This window comes from Brachionichthys hirsutus, unplaced genomic scaffold (assembly GCF_040956055.1).
Source record: "Brachionichthys hirsutus isolate HB-005 unplaced genomic scaffold, CSIRO-AGI_Bhir_v1 contig_853, whole genome shotgun sequence".
Classification (NCBI taxonomy): Eukaryota; Metazoa; Chordata; class Actinopteri; order Lophiiformes; family Brachionichthyidae; genus Brachionichthys; species Brachionichthys hirsutus.
This window is the reverse complement of record NW_027180343.1, coordinates 291,820-312,580: the sequence shown is the minus strand read 5'-3', so window position 1 is coordinate 312,580 and position 20,761 is coordinate 291,820. Positions and strand designations below refer to the sequence as shown.

Below are 20,761 nucleotides of genomic sequence, written 5' to 3'. Positions count from 1 at the left end.
GGATTACGTTTGTGATTTTCGGCAAAGATTAGATGGGAGAGCAGACGCACCCAGTGGGAGAGTGAGGGAGGCACCGCCGTGCTGTTATTGTCGTTCATAATATTCAGTTAGTCACATATAAATGAAGCTATTTTTACTTTTATTGATAAATAATATATTTATTACTAACATTAATTATTGCATAGTCGATGGCATGAGCCACTCTTTTATCTATTGTAGGTCCGTAATATGCCGCTAGAGGGCAGTCAATATTTATCGTGACTCCACCCAAAACACCATGCATAGTTCATGGCCGGGTACTTCCGGTGAATCTTTCAAAGTAAAATGAATCATCCTTAGATTTTGTCACTTCGCTGTTGAAAAGCATTAACTGATGTCGTAGATCATAATATTTGGAACTGGTTAATAATACCATTAAATTGTTTTAATGTGGACTATCTCTTTTCGTTAAAATTATCAATATCCATGTCTCCCCACGAAATCATTGCGGTTTTGGAAGTTTGCCTGAGGGGCCACGCCCAATCAGGGCTTCGCTCTTTTCTGATTGGAAAGTAAATTCTAGAGTTGGGCGTGATTGTAAACGTGATTGGTCTATTTTAAACGTCAGTCTGCTTTCGGGTCAATTCATTGGTTGCGTCACAGAAGGTTAGCGTGAAAACGCTGCTCTTTCAATGAACCTAAATGGAGACATATAGAGCTCTTTCGAATTTAGGGTTGTAAATTAATTTTTACAACATTAAGAAGTGTTTTTACTCGTAGCTTCAGAGATCTATCGATCATTTTTTTCAATAGTTAGCAGAAGAGTTCGGCAAACCCTAGGAGTATTGTATTTTGAATGAGGAAATCAGTTGATGCTAACGTTATGTAGCAAGCTAGCCTGATTATCCAGTTGTAAACTCCGCTATAATCACACAGTCTGGTGTGCATCACACATTAAGGTAAGTATTTTTGAATTAATCCTTACGTTTATCACTATTTTTACTAATTCATAACGAATCTGTAACTGTGAGGAAGTCTTAACATAATAGACGTCAAGGGTTAGTAACCCTCGCCTTAAATCTAGGTCAATCCCCTCACCATGTCAGCGAAGGGCAGGAAAAAAGGCAATATCGACCGGTTACAACTGTTCATTTTCACCACAGGTTAATCTTCAGTGAAATCACAGCTACCTGCTGGATTAATCTTCCAGGCATGACCGAGTACAAGCTCGTGGTGGTCGGGGCAGGAGGAGTGGGTAAGAGCGCTCTCACCATCCAGCTCATCCAGAATCACTTCGTGGATGAATATGATCCGACCATCGAGGTGAGAAAGTCGAATGTAGCCGCAAAGAAAACATTTCATTCAACTATTTTGTGTTGATCAGTATGATTCATCCTCGATACTTGTTTCACTGAGTAAACCTGGCTCCATGGCTTAATTTAACATCCCCTGTAAAATCAAATATACTTAATTTGCAATTATTGTAGACTGTCAACAAAATGCAGTGAATTCATAATTAACAATGCAAACTGGCCTCGTAGCAAAATACCATATATGTCAAAATCATGTGAAAACTGCCTGAGCTGTGTAAAAGATTATTTAAACTTGCCTTTGGCACTTTTTGTAATTAGATATAAGAGATGATGTTGATATTCAAGCCTCTGCTTGTTCATTGCAAAGCATTCCAATCATTGAGTTCCTGTTGCTACACGATCAAGCAGTGTGACTGTTGTGAGAGTGTGGGAATCCGTGTGACGCAATTTCGCTGGCAGGCTTTACGCTTTGTAACGGCTTACAAGATCATGTTGTGCCAACACTGTGTTCTAGGACTCGTACAGAAAACAGGTGGTGATTGATGGAGAGACATGCCTTCTGGACATCCTGGACACTGCAGGTCAGGAGGAGTACAGCGCCATGAGGGACCAATATATGAGGACAGGGGAGGGCTTCCTCTGTGTGTTTGCCATCAACAACACTAAGTCCTTTGAGGATGTTCACCTCTACAGGTACAAGATGCTTCCTGATTCTAAATTGCACACCAGCATAGCTTAGCGATGCCCAGAGATTTTCAGATGGTCGAACTCTATAAAAGCTGCCTCCTCAATAGCAGAAGCTGCAGTGATATTCATCTGCAACTCACATCTATAGATGTGCAGGATGTGTTTTTATGGTTTTGCCGGGTCATTACAGAACCAAATACACATTAGCAGCATGGAAGAATGAAAGTGTTGCAGCACTTCATGTTCATATGCCTCTCCTCGTCAGAGAGCAGATCAACAGGGTGAAGGACAGTGACAGCGTTCCCATGGTGCTGGTGGGGAACAAGAGCGACCTGAGTACTCGAACGGTGGAGACACGGCAGGCGCAAGAGCTGGCTCGAAGCTACGGGGTGCCATTTGTGGAGACATCTGCCAAAACCAGACAGGTAAAGGGGCCAAAACCAGACGGGCAAAAGGTCCAAAAGGGAAAATTGGAACACCGGTATTTAGTTTGCACTTAATCCTGTATGAAGTGTGTTTTACAATGACGATTTTAATGATCAAGATGAACCAGTTTTTGATGCTGCATGAGACAAAACATGTTTCTGTTTCTGTCTGACAGGGTGTGGAGGAAGCGTTCTACTCGCTAGTACGGGAGATCAGGCGATATAAGGAGACCAGCCGCAGCAACAAGAAGAGCAAAAAGAACACTCAGAGACGTTGCATGATATTATAGCAAATCACCCGCACAACGCACACCAGCGGCATTTCTTGCAGCTCTTCATTCATGCTCGTCCCCATGCACCTCAGCGGTCACGTCGAAGACGTTCGGCACGGCTCTGCACAAAGTGGCAGACGCAGCAGAATCTTTTACTACTGTGACTGTTTCCACTGATGATTTGTCATCCGTTCATCGCTGTGCAGCGGCCATTTAATACCGAGTGTTAGGTTTTATTTTTCATTCACGGTTTTTTATGATCAAACTAGATACTGCAGTTTATAGTTATCTTATGTTCTTACCTATAATCTGCATTTGTGCAAATTTAACATCAGTTCAGGAAACAATTCTATCTCTGAGCGTTATTTGTCCACCCAGTGTTTTTTTTTTTAATGGATAGTTCATCTCCTGTTGACGATTTAGGGGTCAAGGGTTTATTGCAGTGCACCGATGAACTTTGCACATCAGGTGATTCATTCAACTCAGATTTTCAAAATAATTGTATGGCTGAAATTAGTGTTTGGCGTGGTGACACTTGAATTGTTTGTCTGTGGACAGCTTACTTCATGAAGTCCCATGCAAAGTGTTAATTAGAAAACTCTCTTTTTTCCCCCCAGATAAGTATAAATGTTATTCACCCATGTTTTCTTTATCGTTTCCTCTGGAACGTGAAACCTCAATATTTAAAATTTTCAGACTGGAGTGATGGAATAGGAATAAACCAGTTTTGTTTTTATTGCAAAATTTGATTAGTAAAGGAATGTGGTGTTTAATCAGGAACAAACCAATGGCTGTCCGAAAATGATGGGATGAGCTCTGATGCTTGTCTCCCAAGTGTTAGCCCTGCTGTTGATCACACCGTATTCCAAAATCCAGTTGTAATGCAGTTTGATGTTAATTTTCACGATGTCCAAACAATGGTAATGCTACACTAACCAACCACGGCAAAATGTGTGATACTACATACTGTACTTTAATCCACACTGATGCATTTAATAGAGAATTATTTTAGAGCTGCTTTTGTTTAGTGATAATCACCCTCACCCTAACTGATCGATTGTTATATTTCTATTTTTGTAGTATCCAAAAAAAAAAGCTTTTACCAGTTTAAAACATCAGCATTAAGAAACTGCACTTTGTGGCTCATGAAGGCTCAATTTCTTGACTTAATGTAGTTCCATTGTTTAAATATGGAGCAAACGTCTCACACTGACCACTATGTTGTCTTAATGCACTCTGCTGTAATTAAGTAAATATGTTTAGCTTCTATGTCTTATCTGGTGGGTTTTTTCCTTATCCAAGGTGGATCTTTACTGGTAAGGAGCAGTTAAGAGTAAAGTTTTTAGCTAATTGGTTTATAAGAGATAAAAGAATAAAATCCTGTTTCCAATCAGTGAGGTGTTTTCTAGCCTGACTGATAAGAGTTGAATAGATTACGGTAAGTTCCTCTATTGCTTTTGTGTTAACTTCCACATCCACGTTGATGTAGCTACTTGAGTCTAAATTCATCACATCATGATTTAAGTTGTTAAAATCAAGATCATCATTCATCACGGCCCAGAAGGAATGGAGTGCATTTTGATTTTATTTTTTACAAAAAGAAACCACTATCAGTTTATTCACATTACAAAACCTAAGAAATGTGATACATAATATGCATTATTACAAGCACAACGTGTAGCAAAAAACAAAATACAGAATACAAAGGGAAGACAGGATTCTGAAAGTCATGACTGACGTCACCATGCGAAGCGAGACACCAGCTTGCTCTGGTCATCCAGATCTTTCTGAACCTTCTTCCTCATGTAAAAGATTGGACAGTCCCGGCTGCAGACGAGTCAGGAGGGACAGGATTACCGAATGCCCGGACAGACGTCTGGACGGAACAGTTCTCACAAATATGCGCTGTATAGTATTTACCTGGTACAGAGCACATCCTCGTGAAGGGAGCCTTGGCACCGCTGACACTGAGTCCACAGACGGGAGAAGCGTTCCTCCAGTGTGTTCATGTGATAGATCTATCAATTTACAATCAAAAAACGTGAGACATGGCAGCGAAAGGCAGATGTTAAACCCCCTCCCAATAGAAGATTCATTCATAAATATTGAGCAGATGCCAGATTATGGAACAGGAAAAAAAAATAGATGGACAGCTGGACAGAGAGATAGATAACTATTCAACCAGCACACTAGTTCAATAGTCCAAACTACATTATGTAACTACATTTGATTTTAATTTACAAGAGGCACTCTGCTGCATTTAATGTGCTCAGTGCATTAAAAAAATAAAAACAAAATTGGGGTCAATTCTGGGGTGGAATTTCTGAAGAGCCACCAGAGGGGGGTGATGATCGACTGACTGATAGCTGTAGCTCCCAATACAGCGTCTTGTATTCAGACAGTCGATGAGCATCACCGCGTCGGCAAAGATCAGAAATGGAATGTTGCCTACCTCTTTCTGATACAGTTCAGACTCCCTCTTCTTACAGAAATCACACACAGCCGCTGCAAAGACATGTTAGATGTTACGCAAGTGAAGTGGCACTTGGTCTCAGGGAGGAGATAGCAAAGCAGTAAAATAAAAACTTCTGAGTGCGCGCACACACACACACACACCATCCGTCTTTAGCACAGCTTTGCAGCCAATACAGGTGCTTCTCTTCTGCGCAAACGCCATCAGCCCACCGACCTTGGAGGTCAACACAGTCTTACAGCGCGTGTGGTCCCCCTCTGAAATGTAGAAAATCAACAATCAACAATAACTCCATCTGCTCGTTGGGCTGAACTATAGTGTCTTCGTAGCCTTACTGAGCAGGACGCTCTCTGCCTTGCTCTCTCCCAGGATGGGCTCAAATATTCTCAGCAGGGGCTTGGACAGCTGTTGTTCTAGGTAGTATTGTGTGTCAATGGGAATTGTGTTCTCCAGCACATAGATCGGGTCCTAAATCAATGAGGGGGAAAAAAAATAATAATAATCATGCTCATCGTTGGGATCAGGAGGATAAAACAAATGTGCTTATTTACAGACCTCTGACTTCATGTATGCCGCTGCCCCCTTTGCAGCCTTGATGATGACATACGGAACTCTGTCTCCCAGGTTCGGAGCGCTGCCGGCATCTCGTTTCCTCATTCTACGAAATGCCGATATTAAAGAGTCAGTTCACGCAAACATTTTCTTACAAGAATGTGATTTGAATGAAAACGCCAGCGTGGCGGTTCTTCTGGTGCTCAGACCTTTCAGCTAGCTCCACATGCGCCTGCTTGGCAGCGTACTCCTGGGCGTTGCGTGTTAGCTCCTTGGTGATGACCAGCTGGCTGATGTCAATGCGGTTGCACAGCAGGTCTGAGATCACTTCTTTAGCGTGATCCACAGCGCCCTGGGGATCCCTGACAAAAAAAAATAAAGAAATCATTATCATTAGTAGTTAAGTCACATTATTCGGATAAAATTAAGAAACGGATGAAGTCGCACGGCAAACTGCACATGGCGTTTGTGAGGTACCTGTCTATGAGGATTCTCTGCAGACAGGTGTTGATGAGGTTAGCAACCAGAGGGCAGTTGTCTCTGCGGACAGTCTCGATGCCTTTGCAGTCCATTTTGTCATGCGTGTCAGCGCTGGAGGAGAAGTAGAGGCCTGCATAGCGCTTCTTGTTGATCAGCAGGTACGGGTAGTACACCTACAGAAGGGAGCAGTACAAACTTTCAAAAGCTGAGCGAGTACTCTGATTCTATTCTATGATTCTATTTGGGTTTGGGAAGAGAGAAGATGAATCTTTAACTTCTGCCTGGTTCTCAGAGACGGATTTAGTCAGACTTTGGCAACTACATGCATGAGCTTTATTGCTGAGGTACAGTAGTGAGATTCATCCACACTCCAACCATCCCACTTTAAAAGAGATAATATAATCACAATGTCCAGCGGTAAGATATGAAAGACTGACCTTTTCAAATTCCAGTTTAATGGGCGATACGAAGTGGGACGACACCCACTCTGCTGCTTCCGTCCCGATATCCATAGCCTCCCTCACCGTGGCAACGCCAAGTTTAACCATGACAGAGTCTGTGTCCCCATAAATAACCTTCAAAACGGGGGGGAAAAAACCCAAAACATATAGCACCAAACTATACACACAAAGAGAGTCCTCTTAAACACACAGCAGCCTCCATACCTTTATTATTACGCACAGAATAGCTGACCAGCAAAAAGGAAATGCAAAATGTATTGAAGTACAAATGGGCGAAAGCCAAAGGCATCCATCACCTTGGCATCGGCCTGGTAACCATTGGAGATGGTGTACTTGGACTCCAACAACTGTTTAGTTGTCTCGATCATCTGTCTTCCAAAACCAGTGACGCTCTAGAAGAAGAGGAGAGATGTTATGCTCCTCGCAACATGATCTATTCTACGGTGTTTCTATTTCAACTCTAATCTTTGCTCCACATTTTAATGAGTGTGCTCCAACTTCACATCTGTGTAGAAGAAGAAAGGAGCGCATCAACAAAGAATCGACTGTTGTCTGAGCCGATCTGTGCTTAGAATGGCAGCCGATTACGTAAAAGACCTAGAAGCCAAGTCCTCACCTGCGAGATCTCCAGGCAGGGCAGTTTGCCCACTTGGGCACCTGTGAAGCCATAGACGGAGTTTGCGCTGATTTTAAGGGCCAGCTGCCGTCCATCCAGAACCTGCCTCTTAAAAGGATCGGTCTCCTTCTTTAGCTCTGCTTTGGCCCTGCAGGAGGACAGTAGAAGAAGCTAATCAGAAATGCATGACTGATTTGACGGCACACCAGAGCACCATTCTCCATTTCATCCCATCTGTTTGGAACAACTGGTTGGCTTCCTCCAAACTTTGCGTGAAATGTTTGCAGAACACATAAACCAGGATTTACGTCAAGTTTATTTTTAAGGAATGATGACTGCGAAGCCATCTGCCGAATCATTTCACTCCAGTTCGGATTTATTTGGACAAACCTCTTCCTGGCGGACAGCAGGTTCTCCAAGATCTCGGGCAGAAGTCCTTTTCTCACGGAGCTCTTCACAAACTTATCGCCAGTTGGAGTTTTGATGAAGTCTTGCGATGAGAGACTTGAAGACACACAACAAATAACCAATACATTTTTTTTATAGAATTGGTCAATTTGTCAGTTTCATGTAGAATTCCTTTTTGTGAAGTTCAGGTGGGAAATGGAAGTTTGACAAAAAAAACTAATCACCCAAGTGTTTCCTCTGAGCCTTTCTGTAACAGAGTGGTGTAGCACAGATTGTGGGCCATCATGATGGACGGATACAGGGAGGAGAAATCCAGGGTGGCAATAGGAAGGCTGTAATATCTGCACAGAACAGGAATAAAGAGGTAACGGAAAAAAAAACATGACGAAGCAACCCCATGTTCTGCATGCAACAGATGCGCTCACCCTTTCTCCGGCTCAATGACAGTCGCCCCAGTGTAGTCTTCTCCTCCTTCTGTCTTTACAACAGGCATGACCAGGTCCTGCTTCATGGCCTAAACACGAACGGACAGTTCCCAACCTTACATCCCAGAGGGACTCGTACTGTAACTGTCCTTGTCTAGTCCCAAGCATTTTCCCTTTGTTACCTGTCGAAGTAGCTGAGAGACAACTTTGATCTGCTGTCCCCTGGCGAGCAGATAAGTCAGAGGCACACCCGTTACCCTGGCCATCTCCATGTAATTAATCACACACATCAGCTTCTGCAGCAAACGCAGCGGCAGGTAAGCGTCTTTCAGGCAGTAAACGGCCAAACGGCGACGCGTCTGCTCGTTGCCATTCTGTGATGCAGGAAGGAATGATGAGAAAATAGAGTCTACTCACAGACACTGTAGTTAAATGTTGATTGTGGTGCAGATGAGAGATAACGGGTTACTATTCCTCATACGAGGCTACTTTGTTTATGCTTTACCTGCAAATCAGTGATGATGGAGTGTTGCACATCCTCCTTTTGTTCTTGCAGAAAGTGGAAACTGACAGCATTCAGTGTGTAAGAACGCAGTTTATAGTCCCTGAGGAGAACCTGAGAGAAGCACACCAATCGGCATCTGAAAACATTCTCACCTAAGCAGTGCACACGGAAAGTGGACCGGCTGCGACTAAAATCTGACCTGCAGCAGGTCAAACTGAACCCGGCCCTCCATGTTGATGATCTTATTCTCCCTGCGGCCCATCTGCTTGCTCTGGAAGTTTAGTTCTCGCAAGACTGACTTGATAGTCCGTATTCGGCCAAGATAGGGAAAGTAGTTCACCTGCACATAAAGTAATGTTTTCCTGAGTAAAATGGGGGAAAGGAAGGAATGTCTTCCTCTAAGTAGAATAACAACATTTTCCTACTTCAATTATTTGTGTGCATTCCTCTCAACCTGCTGACAAACCTTGAACTTCAGCATTACATGTTGTGTTTGCGTTAAAGAATGTGCCTCCATCTAACCTTTAGAGCAGCTGCCCTATTGAGCAAATAGGGAAAGTCAAAGTTTTGGATGTTGTATCCAGTGACGACGTCCGGGTCCACCGCCCGGAGAAACTCTGCCCAGCTCTGCTCATAGAGGAGTAAAGCGAGACAGCGATTAGACGGACGAACAGCAAAACATTGGAAAGAGGAGGGAATGCCTGTGGATATTTGGAACAGTCGAATGTATACCTGCAACAGCTGCTTCTCCTGCGTGAAGCACAATATCTGCGAGCCAACAATGCGGGTGCAGGACTGGAGAGTGAACACGGTTCGGATGAAGGGTTCCGTCTCGCCCTGCCGCTGCACCATAGACGCTATCTGAATCACGGGGTCTTTGTCTGCTTCTGGAAAGATTCCTGGAAAAAGATGACAAAGACCGGAGTCAGGCTCTGCACGCTTTGTTCTTCATCAAGTAAACAGAAATGCTACGTTATGGCTCGCACGTTGCACAATAAAAATTCCAAAGAGAAAGTAATGCACACCTTTTCTTCCCGCACACTCAATATCAAAGCTGAGCACCCTGAGTGGTGCGATCCTCTGCCAGTCTCCCTCTGCAGGGTGATTTATAAAATCTGTCCAACCCACATCCAACTCGTACTGACACAAAGACACCTGAAGGACGAAAACAGGGAGTGAAAGGTCATCAATACGTGAATCCCTGACGTCAGTAAGAAGGTACAACAAGGGAAATTCATTGCTGTGCTTGTGTGGCAGAATCACAGCCAGATAAAGCCATGAGGTAGAAACTAGACCTACCTTGTCTGGGCGGAGGCAGGTCGGAGGATTTATGTCCCCTAAGCCCTTCTCTTCACGCATTTTGTATTTGCCTTTGGGAAGTTCAATCCAGCAGCATCCCACCACTTTAGTGTCCACCATAAATCTGTCAAAATAAGAGATGGTCTTCAAGCATTAATATATCTTCATTGCCGCATTCACTCTTATTTTTGTTTCAACAAAACACAAATGTGTAGCCCCTATAGACCGTTTTCAAAAAGCACAGTCACTCACCTTATCTCAAAGTCTATGTTGGCCTCATACGATTGGTAACATTGCAAGGGGAAGGGTCCAAACTTGAAGCCCTGTTCCAACAGCCTCTTTGCCGGGGCAATGAGACGGGGCATTGCCATGGTTATCCGCAAAAAATTCAAACGACGCTTCCCATGGTAACCGTACATGTCTATAGGAAAAATAACAAAAGAAGTTCAACGCTTAGAATGATGCTAGAAGCATATTCTCTCAGCTTTATTATGCTGCATGTAAAATGATAATGTGTGTTTTGAAACTACATCAGTTTAGTTTATAAGATTTGTAGTAAGACCAGCTGCTTTTGATGCTGCTTAGGATTCGCTCATTTGTACTCACTCTCTTTGCAGGTGATGTCCACAGCCAAAACTGTGATGGAGATGTTGTCCTTATTAGATCTCATGTCTCTCAGGACAACAGCGTTTAACTCTCTTTGAAATTCACCCAGGTAAGCAGATGTGAATCCTTTTCAAAGACAGCAACACGAGGGAAGCATAGAGGCTTTAAAAGACAATTCAATGATCCGTTCAAAAGATGGAATATATTCAGCTGTAACGTGCATATAGAAGTATTCTGCTGAGAGAAAAATTAACATTAACACCAAACAACTATTTGTTAAATAGTTTTCATATTCAGTTATATATTGACTTAATAACGTGAAAGACTCACCATTTGGTGCAGGAACATAAAAGTAAGGGGCAAAACCGTGGATGTGGCAACACACACTGTTGCCACTGTCTGTCACCCCAAACATTCTTATGATCGGGACATTTCCTTGTAACTGACCGGGCATGCCTGCCACCGTTGCTCCTTCATGGGACAAAAAAAAAAAAAAAAAAAACGATGAGAAAATGAAAATCTTTTTAAAAGTCTTATCGGAACAAACAACAGCACTAAATCTCTGCAGTCTTAGTTTTGCGATCAGCAAAATTACCTAAATAATAGTCTAGATCAATCTGCTGAAACACCAAATTGTCAGATGACGGGTCCAGCGAAGGGGCATCAGGCCGCCGCCAACGAGGGTTAAGGTCCGCTGAAAAGAGGTCACCTGGGAAAAGACAGGGGTACTTTTTCATAGTAATGAATGTAACCAAGAGCCACATTACATTAATTACTTACATGGACATTCCCTGTAGTTGTGTTTGTATATGACAATTATAAACACCAGTATGTTTCATGCAAACTTTCATTATGTTGGACTTTTGACAATGATGCTTTATTGCATTGGGTTTCGGGTTTCAGACGCGTGTAACACCCACCTACAGGAATGACGTCATGGCCGGCCTGCCCCTCTGTATCCTCTGCATCCATATCTGCATCATCAAACATTGACAATTCTTCTTCGAACTGTGACGGACTGTCCTCCCATTCACCAGCTGTTTTGCCCCTCTTCGCCTGCGACGCCCCACTCACAAACGAGCCGCCGTTCCGTCTTTTAAAATCCATGGCTACACTGAAACACTGAAAGTAGAACAAGGGGAAGGAGAAGGGGAAGCGAGGATGATCGCAGAGAACATCTTAAATCAGAACAAGATACTTACATTGTACTGCGTAAACTCGTTAACATTTGTTTTGACAGTCAATACATTACCATAAACCTCAAAGACGAGACACAACAGAAACGCTAACATACTTGTAATCTGACTATATGTGAGGTACATGTGGTGAAATAATCGCAGAACAGTCTGGTTGACATGGTGTAGTACTATCCACATAGTGGATTTGGTAGATTTAAAGAACAATAACACAAAGGCAAAGCATGAATAAAGGAGTAAAACATCCGAGACAGAGCGCACAAGGACAGACTGAACTGAAATCCAGATGATAAACTTGAACGTTTTGCTGTAAACGTGACAAGTTTATGGGCGAAATATTACATTAGCCAAACAGTCATGTGCGGTAATCACTCGACATGCTACACTGCAGCGTCAGTAAGCTATGTTGTTTGTTTTCAGACATGTCTCCAAGCTATTTTGTTGTTTATAACGCGTGTCAAAGCTGTAACGTTATGTAATATATATTAACCTCGATGATTAATTTTGAGTTATTTTCCGGATAAAGCAGAGAATGCACTTGATTTTGTAAGAACTATGTTGGAGCATCCAGCTAGCAAACCCGATTGTAAACACGAAGTTTTCTCGCGCCAAAAGCTGATCGCAACAATCATTGGAATTAGTCAATTAGAGTGTAAAATATCAATGCAATGATCAGTAGCTGGTACGTTTAAATACCTATCAGCGTTTCTTCTTGACAAACGCTCCCGCCAACTTCTTCAATCTGTGAACGTTCGCCAACGAAAGCGCGGAAATTTTCAGTTTTGTTGACAATGACGACACAACCAAAAGCGGAAACCGTATGGTAGGTTCAGGGGAAGTGACGTCGACGCAACCCTCCTCTTTCGTGGGGAATGACGCGTCCAATCCACGGCAAGCCCTTTAACCTCCGCTCAGCCAATTGGGTCTCTCTATTTACGAACGCGCCCAGTTCCTGTCGCGTTTTCTACAGAGGCGGGTACAAGAAGCAGACGTGAAGCCAATGGGAAGGAAGCTCATGAATAATGTGAGAGCAGCTGGGGGCCCTTGCCCATTCAAATGCCCCGCCTCACTGCTACGTCATAGGCTATGGTTGTCCAGTACGGACGACCGAACCAATGTGAATCGCTGGCACGTAACTGAAGCCGCCGCCCCCTTTTCCTCGCTTGTCTGCTGCTGGTTTCCTCCTTAGGGATTGACTGCGACAGATGCCAATGTGTGTACTGTAGTTCATTTCGGACAAGCCAGGACGAAACCGAAGGGTGAGTCGACGTTTAGCTTATAAACTCCACAATGCCGGTTGTCGTGCCTTCAATGGGCCCGAGCGCGCACCATGACGCCGTGTCTGTCCTGTTGCAGCCCGGTGCCTGCTGGATGTCACGTCCGCAGCGCAACTCGTTAGAAAATACAGATGGCAGATAATGGCACTCAAATTCAATACAGGTGTCGAATTTGACTACATTTTACTATATTTACTTTAATGATTTATTAATTTTGTTGTCTCTCTAAGTATCACGTCAAACTTAAAAGCTTTTAATAGATGCTGGTGGATCACCTATTAAACAGTGTTGTGCACTGGAAAGCCTCTTCCTCTCAAGGATGGAGAATTCACCTGCTGCTTAATTTACACGCGGGTTAAAGGAACAAGCGTGCACAGATTATGAATGATGCACAACTAGTTTAGAAGCTGAACACATTTCAATATGCAAAATGAAATTCTGATTCGGAATGGGGGGGGATTTTTGAACTTAGAAATAGCATAGAAATTAGAAAGCCTTTATTTTCTTTGAATAGTGGCTATGCAAAGAGATTAGGAGCGCTGCTCCGTCCGGTGCGTAGTACAACATACAGTTCAATAATGTTTACATCAGTTTACATCAGTTGCATATTAATAAATGAGTGCAAATGAGGGGAATGTTATTTAAGAATATGTTTACAGTCTTCAGCAATCAGTCTGGTGATCTGGTTTATGGGTCTTTATGGCAACAAACAATCATGTGTGCCCTTTTACTTCCTCCCCAGTCAGTCAGTCGGTTCCTGTGCCAGGAGTTTGCTCCAGCTCGGTGGAGTCTTTATGAATGGTGTAAGAATCCTCAAAACTGTCAACGAGGTTATTGTGAAAGACCGTTTCCCTTCTGGACATGTGCAACCCAGTGTTGTGCACAGGTTCATTCTCTTCACATGTCTCAACCTCACCTGATTGCATCACATCAGAGCTCAACAATAGCCAAAGTGCGAGTGACTGGATCCTTATCTGTACATTCGGCCATTCATCCGCTCGCCCACGCCACTCTCTCGCACAAAGTTGTGCCATCGCTGCATCTTACAGTCAGGAGAAACGCATTCCTCCTTTGATTACACTTTATGAATCTTTCAGCTAAAAAGGAGACGCTTTCGTAAAAACTCCTTCCTTTCGTAAACTGTAGACGTTTTCTGATGCCAGGAGTTACAATGGCATGTTTGTAGGTCAATATTTATATACGAGGGTATAACTGTACATGTGTCTATATACATAGAGGCAGTAGTAATAGTATCCAGAACATGCCCTTTGATCATCTGCAGAGCAAATACCACAAACATGAAATGGCATTTCCCATGGTTCAACGGGTGGACAAAATATTGTGCAAAAGAAAAGCATGCGGTTTGCTAAAGAATTGAGACGGGATATTACATCACAGTATAATGGAATAGTGTTCTGAAACAGGAGGCGTGGTTTCAGAATAATACGCATAATGGGCGAGGAACTGGTAGCGTTGTTTTTAAAAAAAGGTGTCATTTGCACTTGAAGTATTTTTTTTTAATAAATTGAATTAGTGAAATCAAACGCTACAACATGGGTTTCAAAATGCACACTGTTAAGATGAATGTATTGTGTCTACCCAGCATGCCGCTGGCTCGCAGCCTGTCCGTCACATCCCTGTCGGGGCTGGAGGAGTGGGACGAGGAGTTCGATCTGGAAAATGCAGTTCTTTTTGAAATTGCATGGGAAGTTGCTAACAAAGGCAAGTGTGTGTGTGTGTGTGTGCGTGTATTCGTTCAGCCTTTTTACAGTTAGTGACATTAAATAATGTATTATTATTATTAGATATTGTTTAAAATCACTGGGTCATTTCTGCAGAGAGATTTCTGTCATCGACACAATCCTTGATCCGGTTAAATATAATCACACGCCTGTCCCTATTTTTACGTGCGTCCGTGTGACATGTTTGGTGCCTGCGTGAAGTCGGAGGCATCTACACCGTCATCCAGACCAAAGCGCGCCTGACCGCGGAAGAGTGGGGGGAGAACTATTTTCTGGTGGGTCCCTACGTAGAGAGCAATGTGCGCACTCAGGTGGAGCTGATCGAACCCACCAACCCCACGTTGAAGAGAACCATTGACAAGATGAACGCCAGTGGGTGCAAGGTACTGCTGGACGTGCGCGGCAAACACACAGACACGCTTGAGTTCAGTCTGTTTTAATAGCAGTCATGTCAAGGACTACGCATATTTGGCCCCGCCCTCTCTCCTTACTACGTCTCGTAACCCTGTGACATTTCCTTGTGAAAGGTTAGACGTTATATCTGTGTCTCCCTGAAAGACACGCACCAGAAATAGATGACTGTCCTCGTGAGTGTGCTAATTTTGGTCCTTTGTGCTGTGTCACTCTGGACATGTTCTCGAGTGGAAGAGCAAGGCTGAGTAGTGCTGGTGGAACTCTTTAAAGGGATAGTGCAGCCCATTTCTATAAAGAGTCACGCCACCTTTTAGTCAGAGCACGGTTGGACCGAAGATGTTCATGTTGTGGTATTTCATTAGGTCAGGTCTGCACGCTCGGTTGAGTAGTTCTGTACTCGAAGCAAGTTCTCTCTGATTGAAACAATTTGTCATCAATAAGGATGTTTGACTGTCGGATCGAAATGTGTTTCAGCCCATTTATCTGTAGAAACAAGACAATGAGTACAAAGATCAGTGATACTTAAATTAAACGGCGACCCTTATGTTTTTTTTTTTATGTTGTGAAATAACGATGTGCTTGACCACCAATTGCAAAACGTTTCTCAGGTGTACTTCGGGCGGTGGCTGATCGAGGGCAGCCCCTACGTCGTTCTGATCGACGTCGGCTTCACCGCTTGGTCTCTGGACACCTGGAAGAGCGAGCTGTGGGACCTCTGTGACATTGGCGTCCCGTGGTTTGACCGCGAGGCCAACGATGCTGTGCTGTTTGGCTTTCTGACAGCCTGGCTTCTGGGAGAGGTCCGCTCAGATTTTTGAAAAATAACGAAGGAAAATAATTTCTATTTAATAAAAAAAAAAAATAATAATCAAACAAATAGTTTTAGCTCTTTGGTGTCAAAAGGAGAGGTTGAGCACGGAACGATGAGGGATTGTCTGGGTGTCGTTTGTGTTGTAGAAACATCAAAACATAAACATTGGAAAAAAACTTTATTCCTAATTATACGTTGCTGTTTCTCGTAACGCAGTATGCAGCTCAGTCTGAGGAGCCTCCACACATTGTGGCCCACTTCCATGAATGGTTGGCGGGTCTTGGACTGGTTTTGTGTAGACAAAGGCAGCTTCCCGTCGCAACCATCTTCACCACTCACGCCACACTGCTGGGACGATACCTGTGTGCTGGAAATGTGGACTTCTATAACAAGCTTGCAGAGGTATTTGTGGACATTTGCTTATGCAGGAGTGCAATTTAAAAAGACACTCAATAATAGAAAGAGGCTTTTCAGCTTGACTTTGGTTCCTGCTGCAGGACTGGCAAACATTAATGCAATCAAACATGTTTTTGACATGCAGTTCTAACCTACTGGACATTCGGCTTGTCCCGTAGGTTGTTATAATACTTTATTTAAAAAATGAAATAGAAACTTCATCATGGCATTTAGTGGCGTCTGTGTCCTGTTTGTGTCTCATCCAGTTCAACTTGGACAAGGAGGCGGGCGACAGACAGATCTACCATCGCTATTGTCTGGAGCGTGCAGCGTGTCACTGCGCCCACGTCTTCACCACGGTGTCGCAGATCACAGCCATCGAGGCCGAGCATCTGCTCAACAGGAAGCCTAGTATGTGGCCGTTTTGATATTCAGGAATTTCCTGGCTCATTTCTATCCTTGCTCCTCATTAACCGGTGCAGGGCAGTTAAATGTAATTTAATTTTTTTTTACTCTGGTGCATGCTGTTCTTAAGGCAGCTCTGCTAACATCATCTCTGCCGTCACACACAGACATCGTTACGCCAAATGGGCTCAATGTGAAGAAGTTCTCTGCCGTCCACGAGTTTCAGAACCTCCACGCTCAGAGCAAGAGTCGGATTCAGGAGTTTGTCAGGGGACACTTCTATGGGTCAGACACTTCACATCACAACTCAATGTTCATGCAGGACTGTTGAGACTAGAACTGAATATTTGTTTTAGAGACAAGAGTGGAAGAAGTAGCTTTTTTTTTTCTTAGCATTCTAAATTGTGAAATAACTGCTACACAGATTTTGTTTTGACTTTCAGACACCTTGACTTCAACCTGGATAAGTGTTTGTTCCTCTTCATTGCCGGAAGGTACGAGTTCTCCAACAAAGGTGCCGACATCTTCCTGGAAGCTTTAGCCAGACTCAACTATCTGCTGCGCGTAAGTGTGTCTTGATGTCAAGCAGAAGGTTTTATGTGAATGAGAGAGAAACAAAAAGGTGAATGCGAGATGTAACCCAGCGATGGACGGCCTTGCTGTTGTAGGTCAACCACAGCGACGTGACGGTTATTGCGTTCTTTATCATGCCTGCTCGGACAAATAACTTCAATGTGGAGACCTTGAAGGGCCAAGCAGTGAGGAAACAGCTCTGGTAAGCTCACGGAGAATTAACGCTGTGAACCGGGCAGCCAGAGTGCTAAACTCATCTATGACATGTTCACCGAGAGTCTTTGTAGTTGCCTTGTTTTAAGGTTATGTTCTCTTTATTTGTGTTCCTGGCAGGGATACTGCTCAGACCGTGAAGGAACGCTTCGGAAAGAAACTGTACGAGTCCCTCCTAGTGTGAGTAAGACCCGTAGACCTAGACGACACCGCCCATGACACCTGCATACATATCTCGGAAATGAATTCCCAGCTGATAAAACATTAAGCGTCAAGTTTCCTGCAGCCTAAATCAAGCTTTTTTTCCCATCAGAGGGCAGCTGCCAGATGTTTCCAAGATGTTGGACAAAGAGGATTTCACCATAATGAAGCGCGCTATCTTTGCCAATCAGAGACAATGCCAGCCTCCAATCTGCACGCACAATATGCTGGAGGACAGCAGCGACCCCATCCTCAGCTGCGTACGCCGAATTGGCCTCTTCAATAGCTCTGCTGACCGTGTGAAGGTGGGCCAGTTGTCGGCGCCGCGATGCAGAGCAACGGACGATCATCCTGGCATGCTAGAGTTCCTCTCGCGTCCTAAATTGAACTATCAATGCTTTAAATGAGTTTCTGCTGCGATCGTCATGCCAAACATTTTAAGATTGCTGCAGAGATAACTTCATACAATCTGACTCTGAAAGCCGAGGGCTTCTCCTCTGTTTAGATTATCTTCCATCCGGAGTTCCTTTCGTCCACCTCACCTCTACTTCCAATGGATTATGAGGACTTTGTCAGAGGCTGCCACCTTGGGGTCTTCCCCTCTTATTATGAGCCTTGGGGCTACACACCAGGTTTGACACATTGATGAATGACCTGGAGTTTTTATGTGTTGAGCTGTATTGTAGAATATTAAAGCCTCACTTCTTTTTTTTTCTGTTACCATTAGCTGAGTGCACAGTCATGGGAATCCCATCGATCTCTACCAACCTCTCAGGTTTTGGCTGTTTCATGGAGGAACTCATAGCTGATCCCTCTGCATATGGTGCGTTTTCTCACGCTTTATATTCGAAATTCCTAGTTATTCTCCAATTTTGTCTTGAAGTGATAGCCATGGATAATTTTCCTTCTTTCCTCATTACGCTCTCTCCTTTATTTGCAGGTATTTACATCCTGGACCGGCGGTTCCGGGGAGTCGACGAATCTTGTAACCAGCTCACTTCCTTCCTGTTCCAGTTCTGCAAGCAGAGCCGACGCCAGCGGATCATCCAGAGAAACCGCACCGAGCGTCTGAGCGACCTCTTAGACTGGAAATACCTCGGCAGGGTGAGAAGAATCCCAAAAGGGCCGCTCCATTCCATGTGTAAACTCAAAGTTGGATTCATGTTGTTTGTCTTGTTTCTGCGTTAGTATTACATATCCGCCCGTCACATGGCCCTGGCTAAAGCCTTTCCTGAGGCCTACATGTATGACCTTCATGAGCCCACCTCAGTAAGTGAATTACTGATTGCATTCATGCAGACGTGTGCCACTACTTGGGATTCTCGTAACATTTGGCTCCTCTCCCCAGACCTCAGGTTTCCGTTATCCACGACCAGCCTCTGTGCCTCCTTCTCCAGCGCTGTCCCGTCACTCATCCCCGCACCACAGCGAGGCCGAGGAAGACGATGACGAGCGCTACGACGAGGATCTGGAGGCTGAAAAGGACCGGGTGAACATCCGCCAGCCGTACACCCAGCCCTTCAAGAACAAGTCCTCCGCTGCCCACGTGGCCAATGGGAACGGCAATGGAGTGCCGAGTGATTAAAAACTGAGACGTGTGCGCACATACGCTCAATCGTGATGAATATGCTAAACCTCACTGGGGAAACCTGATCTGTGCCAGTTTTAAAAGTCATCCTTGCTCTCAAAAGCTTTAAAGCTTAGATGAGTGCAGGTGCAGGCGAGTGATGATTCGCTCACTGGGTTATTGTGAAAAAACAATTGCGTCGCTGTCAGTGTCTTCCTCACCCGTGTCATACCATAGAATTTTACAAATGTCTGTTTTGTAATGATTTTAGTTGTATCACTAGCGTAAACCCCGGTTTTGGGTTTTGTAGTGTACTAAAACTAGATAACATAGGACTGGAGCACTGATTTAATAACAGGAGTCTTTAAACTCCATTTGCAGGGAGGTCGAAGTATAGGAAACCACATTACTCTCCTTTTTACCAGCTTGTCACCAATGCACACTAAAAGATTGTCATTTTTTTAAATGTGGGAACGGTATTATTTCAACTAAACATCCCCTGCCACCTCTATCGCTGCACAGGCGTGAACATCCATCTGCCGATGCCATGAATTAGAGGCTCTCTAAATTAATGAAGCGAGCTCACAGCTCAACAATAGGTCACTGCGTATTATTGTTTACTTCTCAACCCGTCACAAACACAAGCCTCTTGTCCATGAGCTGGTGCAGGAGTCCTGTGCAGTGAGGTGGTAGAAATAAATAGTTCCTGCATGATAGTGCTCACAGTAACGTCTGTGGATTATCCTGGATAGCATGGTACGGTAAATTCTACCAGTACAAGTAGTTCTGTTATATTGGAGTTAAAGATTTGTCTGTGGCAGATACTTGTATCTCCCACACATGAGTATTCACATCAAATCAATCTACATGCATAAATAGTTGTACTCATGTACCGGTACTCGCCCTTTTTACGTCTTGTGGCGTTTTCTGCTTCCTTTCAAATGAACATGTTCACCAAACGCAAACCAGGATGGATAGTAAATGTAGATTGAACACAGATACGCAGTCGTAGCAAATAGAAGCAAAGAAAAATATGGTTATTTTTCATATTCAAAACTGTGTGTGTGTGTGTGTGAGATTTAGTTTTCTTTCTGCACCTTACTGTATCAAAACCTTTCACCCACGAATAACCTCACACACTCCATGTGTGTCTGATTGTGGGCTTGTGTGAACATGGTTAATACTGGCAGGTATTTATTATTGAAAGGAATGAAACGGGGAGGAAAAATGAGTGCGTTCCGAGTTGGCAGCCATGTTTTCAGGTCAAGGGCAATAATGAGTGTTGGAAAAGGAGCGCAGCTATTCGTCTGTCATGGATGAACGAAACGGTTTTACCAGGCTTGTTCTCACACTCCTTGTAATGGTTTTAGCTTTTGCTGCACCAGATGAACTTCAAGTGATATATAGCTATAAAAAATAAAAACTAGTGTTTTACAAATGATTTATTTATTGGTGGCCTTTGTCG

General features: G+C 43.8%; 3 protein-coding genes across 3 annotated transcripts; 2 read left to right on the top strand and 1 right to left on the bottom strand.

Moving 5' to 3' along the window:
• Window positions 1-692: 692 nt before the first annotated feature.
• LOC137913771 (GTPase KRas-like) lies at window positions 693-4,060 on the top strand. The gene is made up of 5 exons (XM_068757405.1): window positions 693-938; window positions 1,143-1,302; window positions 1,807-1,985; window positions 2,245-2,404; window positions 2,581-4,060. The coding sequence occupies exons 2-5, from the start codon at window positions 1,192-1,194 to the stop codon at window positions 2,692-2,694; spliced, it is 564 nt and encodes a 187-aa protein (XP_068613506.1). The 5' UTR covers window positions 693-938; window positions 1,143-1,191; the 3' UTR covers window positions 2,695-4,060.
• Window positions 4,061-4,285: 225 nt separating this feature from the next.
• Window positions 4,286-11,608, bottom strand: LOC137913768 (DNA polymerase delta catalytic subunit-like). The gene is made up of 26 exons (XM_068757403.1): window positions 11,422-11,608; window positions 11,097-11,210; window positions 10,832-10,972; window positions 10,502-10,627; window positions 10,148-10,316; window positions 9,896-10,019; window positions 9,622-9,751; window positions 9,329-9,495; window positions 9,119-9,223; window positions 8,796-8,936; window positions 8,597-8,707; window positions 8,274-8,465; window positions 8,092-8,180; window positions 7,891-8,007; window positions 7,649-7,762; window positions 7,259-7,406; window positions 6,939-7,034; window positions 6,619-6,756; window positions 6,179-6,354; window positions 5,911-6,063; window positions 5,705-5,807; window positions 5,485-5,617; window positions 5,293-5,406; window positions 5,129-5,181; window positions 4,597-4,694; window positions 4,286-4,503 (listed from the first exon to the last, which is right to left on the bottom strand). Exons 1-26 carry the CDS (start codon window positions 11,606-11,608, stop codon window positions 4,416-4,418), a joined length of 3,327 nt encoding a protein of 1,108 aa, XP_068613504.1. The 3' UTR covers window positions 4,286-4,415.
• A 1,220-nt stretch (window positions 11,609-12,828) lies between these two features.
• Window positions 12,829-20,737, top strand: LOC137913752 (glycogen [starch] synthase, muscle-like). The gene is made up of 16 exons (XM_068757385.1): window positions 12,829-12,956; window positions 14,578-14,696; window positions 14,918-15,099; window positions 15,739-15,930; window positions 16,158-16,343; window positions 16,604-16,748; window positions 16,910-17,027; window positions 17,186-17,306; window positions 17,411-17,517; window positions 17,649-17,708; window positions 17,842-18,034; window positions 18,235-18,361; window positions 18,457-18,552; window positions 18,670-18,833; window positions 18,918-18,998; window positions 19,078-20,737. The coding sequence occupies exons 2-16, from the start codon at window positions 14,579-14,581 to the stop codon at window positions 19,312-19,314; spliced, it is 2,127 nt and encodes a 708-aa protein (XP_068613486.1). The 5' UTR covers window positions 12,829-12,956; window position 14,578; the 3' UTR covers window positions 19,315-20,737.
• The last annotated feature ends 24 nt before the right edge of the window (window positions 20,738-20,761 follow it).

What these genes read in the sequence shown, in the direction of transcription:
- LOC137913771 (XM_068757405.1), top strand. Translation starts at nt 1,192, where the DNA reads ATGACCGAGTACAAGCTCGTGGTGGTCGGGGCAGGAGGAGTGGGTAAG. An exon ending in AATATGATCCGACCATCGAG is followed by an intron (nt 1,303 to 1,806) that starts GTGAGAAAGTCG and finishes ACTGTGTTCTAG; the next exon opens with GACTCGTACAGAAAACAGGT. An exon ending in GAGGATGTTCACCTCTACAG is followed by an intron (nt 1,986 to 2,244) that starts GTACAAGATGCT and finishes TCTCCTCGTCAG; the next exon opens with AGAGCAGATCAACAGGGTGA.
- LOC137913768 (XM_068757403.1), bottom strand. Translation starts at nt 11,608, where the DNA reads ATGGATTTTAAAAGACGGAACGGCGGCTCGTTTGTGAGTGGGGCGTCG. An exon ending in ATAGGGCAGCTGCTCTAAAG is followed by an intron (nt 8,937 to 9,118) that starts GTTAGATGGAGG and finishes CTTTATGTGCAG; the next exon opens with GTGAACTACTTTCCCTATCT. An exon ending in TCTCTCAGCTACTTCGACAG is followed by an intron (nt 8,181 to 8,273) that starts GTAACAAAGGGA and finishes GTTCGTGTTTAG; the next exon opens with GCCATGAAGCAGGACCTGGT.
- LOC137913752 (XM_068757385.1), top strand. Translation starts at nt 14,579, where the DNA reads ATGCCGCTGGCTCGCAGCCTGTCCGTCACATCCCTGTCGGGGCTGGAG. An exon ending in TGAACGCCAGTGGGTGCAAG is followed by an intron (nt 15,100 to 15,738) that starts GTACTGCTGGAC and finishes AACGTTTCTCAG; the next exon opens with GTGTACTTCGGGCGGTGGCT. An exon ending in GACTCAACTATCTGCTGCGC is followed by an intron (nt 17,307 to 17,410) that starts GTAAGTGTGTCT and finishes TTGCTGTTGTAG; the next exon opens with GTCAACCACAGCGACGTGAC.